This window comes from Capsicum annuum, chromosome 9 (genome assembly GCF_002878395.1).
Source record: "Capsicum annuum cultivar UCD-10X-F1 chromosome 9, UCD10Xv1.1, whole genome shotgun sequence".
Classification (NCBI taxonomy): domain Eukaryota; kingdom Viridiplantae; phylum Streptophyta; class Magnoliopsida; order Solanales; family Solanaceae; genus Capsicum; species Capsicum annuum.
This window is the reverse complement of record NC_061119.1, coordinates 82631871-82652852: the sequence shown is the minus strand read 5'-3', so window position 1 is coordinate 82652852 and position 20982 is coordinate 82631871. Positions and strand designations below refer to the sequence as shown.

The 20982-nt window shown below is 36.3% G+C and overlaps 1 protein-coding gene across 3 annotated transcripts; it reads left to right on the top strand.

The window, feature by feature from the left end:
- The first annotated feature begins 1942 nt into the window (after positions 1-1942).
- Positions 1943-14669, top strand: LOC107842666. 3 transcript variants are annotated; one of them, XM_016686620.2, is made up of 12 exons: positions 1964-2235; positions 2596-3715; positions 3806-5124; positions 5422-5551; positions 5658-5746; positions 6028-6272; positions 6758-6844; positions 6988-7087; positions 7762-7969; positions 8045-8177; positions 14025-14082; positions 14172-14669. In XM_016686620.2, the coding sequence occupies exons 1-12, from the start codon at positions 2167-2169 to the stop codon at positions 14355-14357; spliced, it is 3744 nt and encodes a 1247-aa protein (XP_016542106.2). In that variant the 5' UTR covers positions 1964-2166; the 3' UTR covers positions 14358-14669. The 3 variants fall into 3 exon arrangements, with proteins under 3 accessions (XP_016542105.2, XP_016542104.2, XP_016542106.2); XM_016686619.2 differs by having other exon boundaries at positions 1943-2235; positions 2596-5124; positions 8048-8177; XM_016686618.2 differs by having other exon boundaries at positions 1943-2235; positions 2596-5124.
- Positions 14670-20982: the final 6313 nt, after the last annotated feature.

Genomic DNA, 20982 nt, shown 5'->3' with positions numbered 1-20982 from the left:
CTCTTCTACATACACGAGCTCCAAAAGAATGGTGAAATTAACGTGCAACAGATTCGTTCAAGTGACAATGTGACTGATTTATTCACCGAGTCTCCTCCAATTGCAACTTTTAAAAAGATGGTGCAGAAGATAGGAATGCAAAGATTCAAGGATGTTCTCATTAGGGGAGTTAATACGCGTCGTACTCTTTTTTCCTTACGAGGTTTTATCCCACTGGATTTTTCTTGTAAGTTTTTTAATGAGGCAACCTATATGCGTATTGTTAGAGATGTGTACTCTTTTTCCTTCACTAGATTTTTTCTCATTGAATTTTTTCTAGTAAGGTTTTAACGAGTTATATTATCTATCAATTAGACATTCAAGGGGGAGTATTATAAATATACTTACCATATTTAGTGAATGTCTACTTTAACATATATAGTGAATGTCTATTTATGAAAAAGTTAGAAATCCCAAGATTAGTTTTTTTTCTATAAATAAAGGGGTTTCCTTCATTGTAAAAAATTCCTCAACAATCCCCATGAGAAATAAAGAAGTTTCCTCGCTTCTCTCTCTATTCTTCTTGTATTTACTTTATATTTCATAACAAAGTTTTACTTATTTAGTAATTAAAAATTTCTATAATTTAAGGTATTAAATCTTTCCTTATTTGACTATATGACAATTTCTAAAATCTAGAGTTTAAAAATAAATGAAAATTTTATCATATTCTTCATAGCAACACTAACTGATTTCAATTTGAAGAAGGTTGCGTGCAGGTTTTTTCTAAGTATTTTAATTTTTTTTATAAATTTGTGTTTAATTATTTTTTCCCAAGTAAAATTACTATCTTCTATATAAAAATTTTCGGCATAACTTTGTATTGAAATTTTCGAATTATCTTTTATATTGAAATTTCCAGTCCTCTTTTTATTATAATAAAAGTTTCTAGCAAATTAATAGAAGTATTAAGCTATTTAATGTTGCAGGTGTTTTAAGAAAAGGGAGAAAAAAATAATGTCTAGATTGGCGAAGAAATAAATAAGATATTAGGGTTTAACAGTTTTCTAATGTATTCTTGATAGTGGATTCTACCCTTTTAATAAATTTTTGTGTTTTTTTTTTTGAAGTTGAAAACTTGATGATCAAAAAATTAGATGACAAGCATGTTGTCGCTGAATGAAGTAGTCGAAAACAATTAAAAGTTTATCTCTTTTTTTTTTTTTTCAATTTTCTTTGTTTAAATTTTTTTGATCGAATTTACCTTTACGTATGTAGTGATAAATCTAGAGGTGGGGTGGTAAAACTTAAAATTGATATCTTTTTATTTTTCTCTCTCTCTTAGTTGAGTAGGTATTTTATCCACTAATATAAAGTCATCTGATTTTATTTTTTATTCACGTCATTTGATGTTTGTTTTCGTAGAGTGAAGAATAAAAGTTTTTGATCCAACATTCTTATGTTTCAATAATATTGAATTTCTAATACAATCCTTGACTTATATGGAAAAGGTCATCACACAAGTTACTTAAATGAACAGTGTTTTTGTTATTAATTCTAAGGAATTGACAATACACTCTATCGATTTCATGAATTTCTCAAGCAAGTATATGGCAAAGTCGAATTGGTAGTACGCTCGCTACCCACCCCTCTTATGTTATTATTGAGTTAACTCTTTGATGAGTCCGAATGTGTTTTTGATCGAAAATCGATCGGGGGCTTCCAAAAAGGCTGAGGAGTAGGGGAGAGTGGGCCGACAGGGCTATTTGAATGGTTTGACGGACGAAATGATGTGAGCAGGTCGTTTTTGGGCCAAATCAATGGATCTTTACCTACAATTTCCGAAGTGTATAATTCAAAAGACTACTTACTTTGAAAACTTTTGAAAAATAATATAACTTTAAGTCATTAATTTTTTTTACAGAAAGTACAAATATATATAACATTTAAAATTTATCATTAAGAGATTAATTGTGTTCAAGTATTTTGGGACAAATCGTGCTACTATTAGATTTGAGGGGGTTAGATTGAATTGGCAAGTTTGCAACCCTTGGCGAGTAGAATAACAGGTTTGGAGGCTTAACAAAGTAGAAGAAAAAAAGATGAGGCATTGACATTGGGATTGAGCAAATTAATTAACAATACAGCAGCAATCGAGCAAAGTAGTATGAAATTTATCTTTTGACAATGGCCGTCACTGAAAAACCCGTCAAGATTAAAACTCTTCCCAAACTCCAACTTCATCAAGAGGTCGAGGTAAGCTTTTCTATACGTTCTTCATGAGTTCCGATTTCTTGAATTACATTCTTTAATTTTGGTCTTGTAATTGGTTTCTCTTTTCTTTTTTGCTTGATTGGTTCCACATTGCTTTTTTCTTCAAGCCTCGAACCTACTAAATGACTTCTTTTTTCCAAATTGGGATTCATTGAACATATAAGGGAAGGGTAATATTCGAAATCAATTTGGTAAAAAAACATTCTAGGGTTTTGTGGACGCTTTCAACATTTTGACTTTCAGTCACCAATGCTTAAGCTCCTTTGAGCGTCAAATTAGTTCAACTTATTTTTCGGGCTTTTGGTTTTTAATATATGTTTTGAAGCATTGATATTTATGCAGGTGAGGAGTATTGAAAATGGATTCCTGGGTTCATGGCACTTGGCTACTGTAATTGCTTCTTATGATTTGGTTCGTCAAGTTCAATACCATCACCTTCTGTCTGATGACGGTTCTATCAACTTGATTGAATCCGTCAAGGTTTCTCCCATGGTTGATGGAGTTATTCCTGCTGAAAATATATCAGTTACCTATCGTGGCAACATTAGGCCTTCACCACCTCCACTTCAATTTGGGAGATGGCTTCTATCTTATGGGCAATGTGTTGATTTGTTTTATCAAGATGCTTGGTGGGAAGGTGTAATATTTGACCATGAAGATGGTGCCGAGGAGCGGAGAATTTTCTTTCCAGATATGGGTGATGAAATGAAGGCTCAAGTCGATAATCTACGTATAACTCATGATTGGGATGAGGTTTCAGAAGAATGGAAGCCTCGTGGTAGCTGGATGTTCCTTGAAATAATTGAGGAGATTGAGCATGTGCACCCCCTTTTGGTCTCACTGAAACAAATTTGGTATGAAGTGCGGGAGAAGAATGGCTACGAAAATCTCAAGGAGTGGACATCTACTTCGAGGGATATCTGGAGGAACTTGATAAAGGAAGTTGTGCATGAAAATACCAAGTTAACCGTCAAGCAAATTCTTCATCAGTTGAACACTTCACCAGACTTTGTAGAGGGAGGCCAATTGGTAGAATTTTCAGAACCCACTCTTCAGGCTATACTCAAGGTTGAAACATACTTTGATAACTTAGCCATTGTACCTTTTGTTGAAGCCATTTGCAGTTCAGTTAGTGGGGAGATGCTGTGTATGAACCGGGATGTATCATGTCTTCAGCCTGTAGAAAAACAACTTGTTTCAGAGGATTTTGCACCAATCTCAGAGGATGTTCCATTGAAGGACAGTGTTGTGTTTAGCTCAGTTCTGCCAAGCCTAGAAGAACAACCAGCTGTATCACCTAATGCTTTGTCAGTTTTACATCCCCCTAAAAATGAAATCTCTGGGACTTTGTCAATTACTAAGAGTAACGGACTGAATTTTGACTCTTCCAATAAGATACTTTCTAGAAAGAGGAAGCGACTTGAATCGAGGACCATCGGCCATGTAGCTAAGTTTTGTTCTGGTACAGTTTCTGAGTACAATGATAATTATATGTCGAACTACATGCCCCTAAAGTCCTTGCAAAAACTTAAGAAACATTTATTTTATTTAGGATGGAAAATTGAGCAAGCAGAGGATTGCAGCATCCCTAGGACACGGTACATTGCTCCTGATGGGAAGATAGTACACTCACTTCGTCAAGTTTGGAAGATGTTGGAAAAGTCAGAAACTTGGGGTGAAGGGAAAAAAACATCATATGAGGGCCTGGCAAAAACACAGATATGTAGTGAGGTATCTGATGACCTCAATCTGTCTACTTGCCTGGCAAAAACAGAGACATGTAGTGAGGTATCTGAGCTGGCATATACTTCTCAAGAACCAATCATTGATCCTGAAATCTGCCCTCAAGCTGTAATTGACTATTGTTCACTGCGATCACCAGACAATCCTTCTTATAACAAGTTGAATAGTGGGGAAAAGAAGTATATAACCATAAAAGCTAAAAAGCACCTAGCTGCAATAGGATGGCTATTTTATTATCATTGGAAAAGGGACAAGAGAGAACTCCGGTACTTTTCTCCTCATGGGAAAACATTCTTCTCTCTTATAAGGGCATGTAGATGGTGTATGCAACAGTGGGAAGCTGAGGGCCAGTTGCGTGAATCATTTTCCCCGTCAACTGTTCTGGAGTTTCAGGGGAATTTGGCACCTCAGAGGACCTCGTGTAAGAAGATATCAAGAACGACAGTTTCTGTCATGCCACTTTCGAAAGAACCTGCGCAGCTTAATAAAGTCACAATTTGTGAAATCAGCAAAACAAAAAAGAAGAGTAATCACGGTGACAAAAAAGAGATTTATGAAGGTGGATGGAACATGCTGAAAAAAGGAAATGGATCCAGATCTTCACGAACAGTAACAGATGGTATAGAATCTCAGTCTTCAGCTCGTCTGTTGCGCTCAAGTAAAAGAGCTCGGCAGGCAACACCTTCTTTTTCCTTGCATCATACACCTCGAACAGTTTTATCTTGGCTGATTGACAATAATGTGGTTCTTCCCCGTGCCAAAGTGCAGTATCGTGGGAAAAAAGATTGCCGTCCGATGGCAGAAGGGCGGATCACTCGTGCAGGGATCAAATGCAAGTGCTGCCAAAAAGTTTATGGAATTAGCAACTTTGAGGTGCATGCTGGAAGCAGCTATCACAGACCTTCAGCAAGTATATTTTTGGAAGATGGAAGATCTCTTGTTGATTGTCAACTGCAGATGAAAGAAAAGAGTTGTGTAAGAAACATGAGGAAGAGACCACGCTCGTTGAAGAAGGGCAGCCACTTGGGCACAAATGATTACGTGTGTTCTGTATGCCATTACGGTGGTGAATTACTTCTGTGCGATGAATGCCCATCTTCATTTCATACTGGTTGCCTTGGAATGAAGGTCTCAGTCTCTCTCTCTCTCTGTGTCTATCTATCTATCTTACACACACACACTTGTCTCTGTGCTCGTGCCTTGCACGAATGTATCTTGCATCAAATGCTATGAAATGGGTACTTAAAATAATAAACTTTTACCTCTTTATATATCCTACTTTGTTCGTACTTGTATAGCCTACTTTTGTTTCTTTCTTATCTGAAAGATCCATATTGTCAATTATATTGTTTAGACACCGAGAGGAGAGAGCATTTTGCGTATTATACCTTGTTTCATACCAACTGCATTCTTTTGCTTAAACAGGAGGTCCCAGATGGAGAGTGGTTTTGCCCATCATGCTGTTGTGAAATGTGTGGCCAGAGCGGATTCGATAAAAACAAAGACCGCTTTACAGACAGCAGTCTACTTATATGCTGTCAGTGTGAGCACAAGTGTAAGTAGCTCTTTTGATCATTTCTTATGTTCCCACAACAGCTTATCTAAGGCATACAGAATTCTGTGAATGTGTGGTATTACTGATCTTGATGAATTTTGTGCAGATCATGTTCGCTGTGTGAGAAATAAGGGTTTTCAAAAGCTGGATTATTTTCCTGTTGGAAGTTGGTTTTGCAGTAAGAGATGTGAGCAGGTATTTGGTTTCATGCCTAACACAGGAGTAGAAATTATTGACATCATGAGTAGTACCATATCTTTTCAGTTATCTCACTGAGAAGTTATTTCAGTCTAGAATGCAGTTGACCGGTCGGATCTTAGAAAAATTTATTATTGATTATTCCCATGTTATCACTCCTAGGGAAATGCTTAATGTGCGAAAAACATTATGTTGACATGCACCGGTTACCCTTTTCTGTCTGTTGAATTTTACTTTTAAGTAACACTTTGTCTGAGTCAACTTAATATCTGTTGCAGATAAGTTTGGGTATCCGCCAACTTTTGGCAAAGCCAGTTATGGTGGGAATTGATAACCTCACCTGGACTTTATTGAAATACGTAGAACCTGATGATTTTGATTCTGATGCTGCTAATGATGAGTTCATACTGGAGACTTATAGTAAACTTAGTGTTGCTCTGGATGTGATGCATGAATGCTTTGAGCCTGTCAAAGAATCTTACACAAGGAGAGATCTTATGGAAGATGTAATCTTTAATAGATGGTAATATCCAGCTTTAGAAATTCTTGAGCAATCATTGTTGAATTATACAAGTATTGTTGTTTGGTTACATAATTTATGCCAAACAAAATTATGCATTTCATATGACACCTCCATTGTTGATACTCTCTTTCATCGAAGGTTAGAATACAGCTTTCACCATGAACTTAACTGTCCTTGATTTAGACTTGCCATAAATAGAAGTTGAAAGCTCCTTTATTACTTGTAACTATAGATGACATGGTACTCCGTATAAAAAAACTACAGATAACATGGTATGTCTCAACTGGAATGCAGAGACATATTAGTTTCTAAGCTTCAGTATTTGGTTCTAATCAGATGTTCTTTTGACAGCAAATTGACTTGTGGGTTTACTAAGCAAATGCATCATTTATCTCTTGAGTTACTTAAACACTACTTTCAGCGACTTGTCTGAATATGCTTTAATTATTTATGCTCTGACAAAAAGTTGTCATTCGAAATTGCAGGTCAGAGCTGAATCGCTTAAATTTTCAGGGTTTCTATACTGTGCTTCTGGAAAGAAATGATGAAGTGATTACAGTAGCGACTGTAAGGTATCCAAACATTATAAATCAGTATTAATCATTCAAGTATAATTTTCTCTACTTTTTATTTATGTAATCTCTTTAGTCTTAAAAATTAGTTGAACAATGTGACTGAATCTTAGATAGTAAGCTAACCATTTTCGTGCTCATAGGGTTTATGGAGAAAAGGTCGCCGAGGTTCCTCTTGTGGCAACACGATTTCAGTTCCGCCGACTTGGAATGTGTCGCATCTTAATGAATGAGCTTGAAAAGGTAGGCAAGTATACTTTCTTACATTTTCCTTCTTCAGGGTGAGGAAGTTGTTGCTGAGGATGTACCAAATATATGTGTTTAAAAGACCTCCAAGAATAACTTAATTATACAGGGATGTTGATGGAAGCTATAATTTGTAGGAGATATCTTTGAGTTTTTAATTTTGAGTCATGTGCTTCTTTCCTTCCATGGCTATACAATTAACATTTTCGAGGCTATATATGAGTTGACTGTTTGGGGACCAAGGCTTGTTCTCCTTTTCAGAAATATAAAGATGCATCTGATAGAAGAAAAACCTTTTGACATGGTTATTTGTTTCTCTAGATGTCATATTAAGCAGCAATCTTTTTTTTTTGGCTTCAATGTTCAGTTATGCTACACCGATGTCAAGTTCTAGTTACCTATCGAAACAAAAAGGACTTCAATTCTAGTTAGAATAAGTGATGGTAGGGGGTGCACCTATATGACAGTGGGAATAGCAATGGCCCATTTATATGGTTTTCTTTCTTTGTCTCGATACTGAGACAAAAACATTAAACCTTTTAATTTCTCAGTCTGCTTCTATGTATGTGGGAAATTGTTGATAATGATGAACATGCTTTGACATAAATTGAACATGCTTATCATCTGATCTGCTTGCATTTCAACTAATTTCATTTTGTTTTTCATTCCAGAAACTCATGGAATTAGGAGTTGAGAGGCTAGTTTTGCCTGCTGTCCCCACCGTGCTAAACACATGGACCACTTCATTTGGTTTCTCAGCAGTGAAAGAATCTGAGAGACTAAACTTCTTGAATTACACTTTCCTTGATTTCCAGGGTACAGTAATGTGTCAGAAACTCCTCCAGAATATCTCTCCAGAGGTATCAAATGGATTAACAGGTATGTAAAACTCTTCATTTAGTGTGAAAGGAAATGGAGATTGATATCGATGGACTAAAGGTTCATCTTATCCAGAAGCTTATCAAGCTCAGCTTCACCGCATAAACAGCAAGGAGAATGTTGAGTTGGATGGGAACAGTGCGCTCTCTGAGGTCTTCCAGGCTGAGCAAATTGAGGGGAGTGAAATTGTGGACCAAGGTTCTACAGAGTATGTTTCCCTTTGTTTTCTCTCTTTTTTTTAAAAAAGGACTGAAGAAGGGAGTAGTCACTAATAAGAGAGATAACATTCAAATCATGCAGAACATAACATGGAAATTGTAATATGACTTTGATAACCCATTCAAGATAGATAATTATGTCATTGGAAGATCGATCATTCTAACAACGAAGTAATGTGTGTCGGCTAATTCTTCAATATAAGAGGGCAGGGGCATGTTTTATTGGGCCTGATGTATGAGATGTAAAAGATTCGAAATTTTATTAATTGAGAATAAAGCACAATGCGGCTGTATGTGAGGATGCCTTTAGCCTAAGTTGCGCGGACTCTTTACTTTTGATTGCCCTGTGTTGAATTTTCCAAAAAACCACTAATTTTGGAGAATCCGACACGCAGCCGTTGACATTCTTGAAGAGTCCGAGCAACATAGCCTTTAACTGCCAAAATGTAGAAAAAACTATGTTTTATGCATTTAAATAGGAGTTATCTTGAGGAAGAGGCTGCTGAGAAGGCAAAAACGATTATGGAATTTGAAACCCTGCTCAAGAATGAGGAATTAGCTTGGAGACAGAGATCAAGAATACTGTGGTTGAAGGAAGGTGACAACAACACCAAATTCTTCCATATCACAGCTAACGCCCACAAAAGAAGTAGCTACATCGACCATTTAGAAAGACCCGGAAAGTGTTACGGAGGAAATTATACCGTTCTACAAAAAAACTGTACACAGAAACAATCAGATGGAGATGGAGACCTACAGGGAACATGATAGGCTGCCCCACAATTTCGGAAACAGAGAGAGACCAGTTACAAGAAAATTTTCAGGAACAGGAAGTTCTCAGTTGTTTGAAGAAGTGTGTTGTGGACAAGGCTCCTGGTCCTGATGGATACACTATGGGATTTTTCATAAAATGTTGGGATATCTTAAAGCATGGTATTATGGAAGCCTTCCACAATTTCTATGAAAATGAAATGTTTGAAAAGAGCTTCAATGTCACATACATTGCTTTAATCCCAAAGAAGAAAGGGGCTAAGGAACTTAAAGACTTCAGACCAATTAGCCTGATAGGTAGTTTCTATAATCTACTGTCTAAAGTCCTTACTGAAAGGTTAATAGGGGTGATGGAAAAATTGGTAGGGTCACAGCAATTGGCCTTCATTCATGGTAGACAAATCATGGATGCGGTCTTGATTGCAAATGAAGCCGTAGATTCAAGGCTGTCCCAAAAAAAAAGCCTGGAATTTGGACATTGAGAAGGCTTTTGACCATGTGAATTGGGACTTCTTTGCATCCCAAAGGGGAATAAGACAAGGGGATCCTTTGTCTCCCTTCTTATTCATCCTAGCCATAGAGGGGTTGAACAACATGATTAGGACTGCAAAATATAATGGTTGGATCTCAGGATTTGAGGTGGCTAATAATAATGGAGTTAGTCTAGAGGTGACACACCTCCATTGCTGATGATACCTTGATTTTTTGCGAGGCCGAGGAAGAACAGATAAGATACCTAAGAGCGATCCTTGTACTCTTTGAAGGAATTTCAGGCTTGCATATCAGCTGGGAAAGAGTCATGTATATCCCATTAACCTAGTCCCGAACATTGATCTCTTAGCCTCAATTCTGGGAGGAAAATTGGGAAATCTTCCTTCTATTTACTTAGGAATGCCTTTGGGGGCTAAGTCAAAATCTAAAGAGATATGGGATACGGTTACAGAAAAATGCGAAAAGAAGCTGTCAAGGTGGAAAGCTCAATATCTGTCTTTGGGGGGTGAGTTGCCCTCCTGACTTATATGCTCAGCCTCTTTCCAACTCCAGCTAGTGGTGTTGTACAGAGGCTTGGCAAGATTAAAAGATCATTCTTCTGGCAAGGAAACAAGACTAGGAAGGGCTATCACCTAGTCAAGTGGAAGATATTGATGTCCAACAAAAAGCAGGGAGGACCAGGGATAAAAAACTTGAAGAACCAAAGTAAAGCTCTAAAAATAAAGTGGTTATGGAGATGCGCATGAAACCAGTTCCCTATGGAAAAATGTGATCAAGCTAAAGTATGGTGAAATGGATGGCTGGGTTACAAAAGAAGCTAACATTCCATATGGTGTAACTATTTGGAGATCCATCAGAAATTGGTGGCATATTCTTCTCAAACACACTACCATCACAGTTAATAATAGTAGGAGGACTTCCTTTTGGAAAGACAAGTGGCTAGGAGATAGAAGCCTAGCAACAGAGTTTTCAGATTTGTTTAATATAGCTCGTTTAATATAGCTGTGCACCAGGAGAAGACAGTGGAAGATATGTAGTCTCTCCAAGGTTGGAACCTAGTTTTTAGAAGAAACTTAAATAACTGGGAATCCCAAGAGTGGGGGAACTTCTTAAAACCCTTGATTGGTTCCAAGGGCCAAAAACTGGGATTGATAGACTGTGGTGGAGGGGACACAGTAAAGGGTCCTACAAGGTGAACTCAAGGTACAAGCTACTAAATCTGGCTGGAGCTCAGAATAACATTTGGCCATGGAAACAAATCTGGAAAGCTAAAATACCTTTGAAAGTGGCATGCTTCTCATGGTTGCTAGCTAAAGAGGTTGTGTTGACACATGAGAATTTAAGGAAAAGGAACATCATCCTAGTTACTCATTGTTGTCTCTGTGGAGAGGCAGCAGAAATAGTGGGGCATTTGTTCTTGCACTGCAGAATTACTGACCAACTATGGAAGTTTTTTATCAATCTCAGAGGCATACAGTGGATAATGGCTAGCAGATTGTTGACACTCTTCAAAGTTGGGGAGGAAGCAGGGACTGGAGCCAAAAAACAGGAGCATCTGGGGGAGCATTCCAACATGTATATGGTGGACTGTTTGGAAGAAAAGGAATGCCAGAAGCTTTGAAGATAAAAGTAGGACAGTACGGTGGATTAAAAATGAGGATTAAAAATGACTGTATTTTGCTTTTGTGTTTTTGGAATACAAAGAAATCTCCTATAGTTGCAGATGATATCCTAGATGTTCTAGAGGCATGTTAGGAATAGGAGTTCCTTTGTTTTCTTGCTAACTTCTTACTGCATGTAAAGGGTTTCTGCACTACCTAAGTGCTGGTTCATAATACAAATGATACTTTCTCAAAAAAAAAAAGTAGGAGTTATCTCAATGAAGCAATTTCTATTTTGTTGGTTATATTTCTTTGTTTTACTGTAATACTCAAGAAACATAGTCAGTTAGGGATTCATACCCAACTTTTATGGGTTCAAGGCGTAATTGTTGTTGCAGATTTAGGGTTCTACTCAAATATTTTTGAGTAGGGTCACTGCAAGAAAACTGTGACAGGTGTTGAATTTGGTCATGTCTAATGCTCTATTGGCGGGATTTCATATATTACAATTTAAGAGAAGATGAAGCAGAAAGCAATTGAACGACTCTTGCCTTTTTTAAGCTTTCCACTTAAGGGATGATCATCTCTGGTATGCATCATTTAATGTTTTTGCTTAAAATGTGGATGTTTGTATGCAGCTTGAGGGTAAATGATTTTTCAACATGCTTATTGAGATGATATTTACCCCAACCAAGGTGTATTTACCAGCTTTCTCAGCAAGAACATTCAAGCCTGCTGCCAGAAACCCTAACAAAAATATTGCAAAAGACCCGGTTTAGAATGTCATATGATTTACCCCAAACCACCATAATGCCCCTAACCAATCCACAGTATGTATAGGAGGCACTATGCTGTGTACTTAGCTTGTACCATCATATTAACTTTGGCATTCTAATGATGATGCATGATGTAGGACTGCACAGTCTCTTCATTTTTCTTTGTCAAACGACCATTTTGAACATTCCTCTTAGATTACGAGGTCTCTTTTGTGTATTGTTTAATATTCTTGCTTAAGAAGTGTACGAAGTATCAGCTTGAGAAAGGTGGTCCATCAACCTGCTCATTGAGATGATTTATATCCAACAAAGGGTGTAAAAATTGTTATTTTACTGGTTTACCAAAGGTTCTTTAGGACTACATGTGGGTCAAGAATAGCGTAGGAGCTGCCAACTTGAAAGGCTTAATATTCTTGATTCTTATTTTTGGCAAGAAAATACATCTGACTTGTTGGTGTCGGAAATAAAAAGTTAAATTTGCAGAATAAGAAGTTCTAAATTCAAACCTTCTTCCAGATAGCTCAAGCGGGGAAAAAAAGTTTCATTCGGTAAATTGGGCCATTGTCACTTCACCAAAGTGCTAGGGTGGGCTCGGAGTTAAAGATCTTAGGGTTTTTAACAAGGAGGTTTTAGGAAAGTGGCTATGGAGATTCGCAGTGGAGGTGAATGCTTTTTGGAGAGGGGTGATTGCGGAGAAGTATGGAATTGTGGAAGGGGGGTGCGGATTATGGAAAAGTATTTTAAAGGAGTGGGGAGAGTTCAATGAGAACATAATTTTTAGAGTGAGTGATGGGAGTAGGGTGAACTTATGGGAACATAGGTGGTATGGAAATAACACTTTAAGAATCACTTTTCCTAACATGCATAGAATTTCTTGCCCAAAAAAGATGTTGATTCAACGGTTATGGAGTAATCAAGGGGGAGAATGCTTTGGCATTTGAGGTTTCGACGAAATTTGCAGGACTGGGGATTTGAAGAATTGCAAAACTTGATTTGCTTCACCAACAAAGAGCTAATAGTGACAGCCATGATGTATGGAGATGGATGGCGGAGGGGCATGGTGTGTTTTCAGTGAAGTCACTATGAGAAGCTTCTAACTAGGGAAGAAAGTGATTATCCACATTTATCTGTGTGGATCCTTAGGGTACCGAGTAAGGTATGTTCTTTCACTTGGCTAGCTACGAGTGGACTGATCCTGACAGTGGAGAATTTGAGGAATAAAAAGATAATTTGTGTCAGTTGGTGTTTTATGTGCAAAGAATCAAGTGAAGATGTGAATCACGTTCTTCTGCATTGTTAGATAGCTTCTTATTTATAGTGGAAAATTCTGAGATGGTTCAAAGTTGAGTGGGTGATGCCGACACTGTGAAAGAAACAATGGTTAACTGGGCATGTAGAAGAAGGAAGAGAAGAAGCAAGGAATGGGATGTTGCTCCTCTAGCACTAGGTGGATCATATGGCGAGAGAGGAATAGAAGAGCTTTTGAGGGAGTAGAGAAAGACTTTGTACACTTACGAAATAGTCTATTTCTCTTATTTCTTTTTGGTGCATCCATAGGATTCCAACATGTGTTGATGAGTGGGTGTCTTTTGTAGAAAACTATGTCCTCTTGTAAGGTTTTCTATTTTTGTATACTTCTTGTGAACGGGCAAGTTTTTTGCACTTGTCTAACGAAATTTATTACTTTATCAAAAAAAAAAAAAAGGTTAAGAAAAAACTGAATTTGGCAAAATATATTGTGTAGCTAAAAAGAGTTTTCAAGTGAGTTTGCTTATAGGTACCACACGCACAAACACCTAGATGATTATGTGGTGAATCACAGATTATACAGGTGCATAAACTTTCGGATGCAAGATCTCAGATTTGGATTTACTACCTGTTGTCTTTTGTTTTTATATGTCTGTTCTTTGAAGTGACAGGGATAATGGACAGGGTATTAGGAAGATTAGCGAATAACATCTTATTTATTGATCTATATGACTATTATTTTGTATATGTTGCAGAGGCTGTTTGTAGTTAGTTATATTTAAGGTTGTTCAGTGAAGAAGTGTAAGTCTTTGATTGTCTTTCGAACAGTGAACATATTTAGGATCCAAATGCCTACTTAGAACTTGATTGTGTCCTGCTATTTGTTGTGGCCAAACCATGGCTAGTTCTTTTCCAGCTGATAAAACTTAGCTGTTGTATTACTTCTCAGTGCACCTGGAGGATGTGAAACCAATAATACGGATGCTCCAGCTCCTCTCATTATTGTGGTATATTTCCTCTTCTTAGAACATTGTCTCAGCAAATTTTCTTACTTAGATCCTCATGTTAAATATTATTGTTTGTGGTCTTTGAACAGGCAAACCAACAAGCTCCTCTTGGCTGCCTGTCTTGCCAGGATGAGACTAGTCTGCAATACCGAGCTGAAGTTACTGATAGTAAGGTTTTAGAAAAAACCGGCATTGGCCAATTCAAATGTTACAAGCGGAGAAGAAGATATCAGCCTGTGGAAGCTAAGCTGGTTTTGGAAGGAGTAACTATCTAGTTGCTGGTAGACTTAGAGAAAGAGGACACCACCATGGAACAGTGGCATCGCTTTGAAGGCCAAATATTTTTGTTCATTAACCTTAATTTTTTTCGTCTTAAACTAGAGAATTCAAGGACTGTTGGTCTCCAGCTCGTACATATGTTCATGTACAGCTATCTCTAGGTACCATTAGCTAATATTTGATCTTTTCTTATCCAGACAGTACAAATGTATAGAACCGTCAGTCCACAGCTTGCAAGTATTCAATGGCGCTCTGCGAATGTAACTCTGTCCAGGCCAATCATTTAATAAAGCAGAATGTTTGAGAAATGTCCATCATGGGTTTTGTGACCCAGCAAATGGAGGAACATCGGGGTGGTTGATGGCTTTGGGCAAGGGTCTGGTTACTTTGATAATCTAATACTTTGTTTTTACGCCCACAGAAAGAATGAAACCAGGTAGGGTGTCAAATGAGTGGGTTAAGTTGAAATTGAAGATATTTAATGGGTTGAATTGAATTTTGGGTTGCGTCATGACCCCCGCCCAAATTTACTTTGGGTTGAAATGGGCTAAAAATTGGGTTGGATTTTGACCCGTCAAATTTGACTTGCTTAGTTCAAAAAATATTAACATGTTGATATTAATCCCTTGTAAATTCGACTTAAGAAAGACAAATTTGAATGGGTTAGGGAAGTTGGATGGATGGGTGGGGTAGGTAGGGCGTGGGGGTTGGGTAAGAATAATTTTTTTGTAAACAAAAATTAATCTTTTTAGGAGGGGTGTAGGGTAGGGGGTTTGGAATTTGACTCGCTTAGTCCAAAAAATATTAACATATTGCTATTTACTCCTTGTAAATTCAAATCAAAAAGACAAAATATTAACATATTGCTATTTACTCCTTGTAAATTCAAATCAAAAAGACAAATTTGAATGGGGTAGGAAAGTTGGGTGGGTGGGTAGGGGGTTGGGGTGGGTAAGAATAATTTTTTTTAAAGAGAACTTAATTTGGAGTAGGCGGGGTGGGGTTTAGGATGGGGAAGAATAATTTTTTTTTAAAGAGAACTTAATTTGGAGTAGGCAGGGTGGGGTTTAGGATGAGGTTGAGATAATTTTTTTTTAAAACCAATTTTTAGGGGAAGAGGTATGCCGTAGGAGCAGGGGGTGGGGGTAGGGGGTGGGTACGGGATGATGGGGTTTGGGGTACGAATTTTTATTTAAAAAAAGAATAAAATTTGAGAGCGGTGGGGTGTGGGGGTTTGGGTGTATATATATATATATATATATATCACATCAGATTACATAATGATTCAAATATATCAAACAACAATATAATTTGATCTACTCATAGCATCGTCAAATTCATCAATACCTTGTACACACATGCTAAAGGTCTTATGGTTGCCCACTAGCCATATAACTTGTAGGGGATGAGCTCTTGTTCATGTATCAAACATTTCAGACATCTAGTGTCATCCATCCTTATTCCAAACCAATCTTGTGAAGATGTACTTTACCGACTCATCTAAGAATAATAACGAATCTTGTTACGATGTCCTTTACCGACTAAGCTTACAATAATAGTAAATTCCATGACATTGTCCTTTACCGACTCATTTCACAATATAACAAATTTTGTGAGGATGTCCTTTATCGGCTCATCTCATAACAACAAGGGATATCGCAACAATCACAAACACAATGAGAATAAGACAACTACACTTATATCACCAACAAGCCTTTAATATAACCTCATTAATGTTATTAACACTTAAGATATCATTAATCAATTACTCTTCTTAAACATGCATTGTAACAAATATACGAAGAAACAGTTATATTTAACCATCACCAACTGATTCAAGTGCAACCATCAAGTAAGTTCACAAATATCATATTTGCACAACGACATAGTCCTTACCAAGAAATACAATGATTTCACTAGTTAATAGTATTATGATAAATCATTTAGCATGTTCAATAACTTCTCAAGCAAAATCAAATATTCATATTTACTAGAATGCAGTGCAACCTATAACAAAGCATTTAGTTAAATATGCTTATTTATAGATAATTAGCCTTATTTCGATTTTCAACAATCATAAAATTATGACAAGGCATAGACTAATTCATCACACAATTGCTCAATTAAGGTTAAAATTCCTCAATTTAGCCAAGATTTCCAATCGTATCACTATCATTCCCTCTTCATTATAATTAATTTACATCGATTTCTTTCAATTGAAAAACATCATAATTACTAGTTATTAGTTTTCACAACCCCTAGTTACTAGTTTTCACAACCCATAATCCTATAATCGGACATCACATACATACATTCTCACAAATTATTACAATTAACACATAATTCAAAAAATAATCAAAGCATTGCCCAAAATAATAATTAAACTAAAGTATATTCAATTCATGTTTACATTTCAATTATTACTAATAATTCACCGTGTCCGTAGACCTAAGCATAAAATCTCATGTCAAACTATATTACAATCAAATAATTTAATCAAGATTTTGAACTTGGCCAAAACTTCATAACTTCTCCAATTTAATTATGAAAAATAACAGTCACTACTTTTTTATTTTTAAGAAATTAAGAAAATCGTTTGAAAGGTAGCTAAACCACTTTACTTTTAAAACCAGAGTCTATTGGTGTTCAGGTTATTATTTAAAAAAGGTATCAAGCACTTTAAAAAATTCACAAAATATAATTAACCTATGATTTATTATTTTTATGGCTAAAGAAAATATATCCCGTGAGTAAAGTGGGTTATGATTTATGGTAATGCATTGTCCAATTCAATTATAAAACATTTCAAACCTTGATTTGGACAAATTTGTATCATTAAAATAAGGGAGTAATCTTGGGTAGTTTGGGAATGCAATAATTAAGGGATTCTTGGAATACAACGAAGATTTTAACATTGATATCACTTACATATCTCAAAATTAGGAATCAAAAAGCATGTCATTTGACTCGATCAGTCTAAAAGGAATATTCTACACTAAGATAGCCTTGTAGTTCATATTATATGACAAATATAGATTGACGATTGATGTCACCCAAATTACACCCCTAAAAGAAGTATAACATGACCACTGTCAAATATGGAACCCCATCTAGGTTGAGGTCGAACACAGGCGAGGTTATTTGAACTATCAGTTAGTTATTTTCAAAGTTTTTTTTTTAATTTTTGAAAGGGATTTTACAGTAACAATAATTATTGTAGACAATGAGTAACCAAGTAACAAATTGTTAATTGAAATTGTTGTTGAATCAGTGAGAGAATGAACTAGGATTATGTTCCACATGATTTAATAATGCAATACGCGTATTATAATAGTGATCTATCCTGGTGATTAGCACGCAAGATCGGTAAGTTAAGTCCACCTAAATATTTGGTCCCCAAATATATGAACACCACCATACAACTTTGTCTATCTATGGGTGTTTTCTTTACCCATCATTACTTTTTATCCTAAATTAACTATTCTAGAACAAGTTTACTTATTAGATAAGGGTTGATAAACTCAAATCTCTGTTGTTAATCTCTTTTCCCATTCGTTTCCCTCTTGGTATAGAAAGTAAGAATAAGATGAGTTTTAATATTTATGACCATTAAAAATCAATCAATACGAAGGAAAGAACTATACAATCATGAACACCATTCGCTAAGTACTTTACCTACAATGTTAATTCATCAAGGTTCCCATAACTCTAGTTACGAGATTTGGCTACTCATGTTCGTAAAGTCACAATATAAATTATTAGAAGAATTCATAATCATAAAATTACAAATAAAGTAAAAGAAATTCGAATACTTGAATTACGGAAGAACAATTAATAACCCAAAATCAATGTACGCAATCTCTCAGATCTCAGAACAAAACAACAAATATGTGTCACTAACACCAAAGAGTCTATATTAGTGCGTATAGAATAAAAGAAAACCTAGGAAAGTCATTTATAGAAAAAACACGACCTATCCTAAACTCAATGATGTAACGTTGGTACCTTACATAAAGGATAGGACGGTTCGTTGTATGATACAAGGATTCTTCCTTTCTGCTTATTGCAGGATAGTTGACCTTTGTTTGTTCTTTGATGTCCCTTGTATGATCTTCAGTATGAGCCCATCCTATCAAGTAATGGCTCATTGTATCTAGTTTGTTGTTACAACCTTGACTTTTTACTTTGCATAAATTCCTTCCACGATCTTTAGAATGAATTTGTTATTTCTTAAGACAATCATGGAAAGCTGTCGTCTGATGCCCTTTAGGTTTCACATCCTCTGGTTCATCCATCACTTGCATAAGATGGCTAGTCAGTAGCTCCAATGGCTCATTAGAGGGATTTTCTGATGTATCTGAGTTCTATTTTTATCTACTTTTTGAACTTTGACTATCGAAACCTATTTTACCTAAAATATCACAAAAACACATTATACCCACATAAACATGCCTTATACCTAGCTTATTTCTACTGTTTTAAGTGCTAAAATTTTCAAAAAACTGCGACATATCAACACCTTCAACTTACAATATTGCATGTCCTCTAATGTGCCATGATTTCATGACAATTTTGATGCTCAAAATAGGAAACTATGAAAGTTCTTAGGTCCGTTTTGTTAGATATTATGTGTTTTTGTGTTTATTTTATAGAAAAATAGGTTCTGGAGCTAAAAAAAGAATTAAAGTGTGCAGAGGTCGTAAGTGGCACTTACGGCCAGCGTAAGTGGCCACATTAGTGTCAGAGAAAAATGACTTGAGAAGCTGAAGTCTGAAGTTTGTTCTTAGAGTTACAGAGGGTCACTTAAGGGGGGCGTAAGTACCACTTACAACCCTCGTAAGTGATATTGTATGTGGTGTTCTGCAGTATTCTAATTTGTTCTAAAATTTATGACCCACTGGGGTTCATAAGAAGTACTTGCGACCCATAAGTTGTTGCCGACTTAGTTTTTCTTTTTCACTTTTGTTAGGATTTTTAGAGTTTTGATGTATTCTATTCATACCCTTTTGATGTTCTTTATTATTTTAACACTCTTTACATTCGCAATACTATATTGATTCTAAGATTCAACTTTTGATCTTAGAATGTATTATTCTTGGTTTTACGATTGATTATTAATTTGAGATTCTGAGTTTTGTTCTTAAATTATTGTAAAATTATTCATATACTTTTTTTCTTGAATTCAGTGAATGTTCTTGCAACCATGAGTGGCTAAACTACCTAACTAGGGTTGTGGGAACCTGATGGAATAACAAAGTAAAGGAAGTGTAAAGTTGTGCTTGATCAATATTCTTGTATGTATTGTAATCTTCTTCAATTTAATTTTTTTGTAACGACTTCAGAAGTTATGAGCCTTCCTGTATTCGATACTTACTTCAAAACAGAGGTAGAGATTAGAAAAAGTAGATCACAATAGTAATTTGAGGCTACCAACCCTCATCTAATTAACTTGACACTCAAAAGGTAATAATTAATTTGTGATCCAGGATAAGGGTTAGTAAGGCGACATTCTGAGACTCAAAAGGTAATGAGTGAAATTCACCAAAGGCATTCACAAGACCATTGGTGATGCATATCTTATCAGATTCTGCATACAAGGTATTGGGATAGTTTTCCGGAGTATGATAAGTTTATGGAGTTAGGAAATTAGGGGGAACACAGTCCTAGTATTCATCTCATATTGATTTCAACCAAAGTGATCAAGATTTGTTACTTGTGACACTATTCTCACAAAATCCCCCATTTATTTTCTGGCTACTTTAGTAAGTTCGTGATAGATATTTGGACTATTTCCTGTGGATTTGACCCCAACCTTCATTTGGTTATATATTTGACAGTGACCGCATTATATTTCTTAGAGGTGTAATTTAGGCGACATTAAATTTTGGAGTTGCTGTTGGAGAATACGATTACGAATTGATTGATTGAAGTTGTTGGGTTTTGTTTTTTACTTTTTTTGAGGCCTACACCGGTGTATGCCCAGTACTCGGAGTCAAGGTAATCCCTTGATCCCACTTTATATTGAGCTGGAGCAGACCTTCCAACAGAATCATAAGATGGAAGAGCATGAGCATGGGTTCTATAATGACCCTAATTAGATTCCTCCACCTTCGTAGGGTGTTCAAGAGACAGCCACACAAACCACTGCAGAATTACTGACCAAAGAGAATGTGAGTAGGGATGCTGCTGCCAGTCGTGTAACTCAAGAGGAAAGAGTGAGACATAAAAACATTATGGAGCAAAACTCGGTAGGGCTAGAAGACATAGAGATCAAGTACCTCCAACTTTCCCATTCTTGCCAGCATATAATAATCCGAAGAAGGATTTAGGGTATGTTGATCCCATTGATATATGAACTATCACTCCTCCTAAGTTACCCGAAGCAGTGAAGTTTGATATTACAATTCCTATGATTCAGTTGCTGAATCTAAAGGGTGTGTTTGTTGGTCTGCCGACTGACGATTTATTGGGATTTGTACATATAATTTACCTGGGGTGAGTCAGGAAGCTTTAAGACTTAGGTTGTAGAAGAAACATTATGGCTAGAGGAGCTACCTCATGGGTCCATCACTAACTGGAATGAGTTGTAGAAATAATTCTTGGGAAGATTTTTCCCACCTT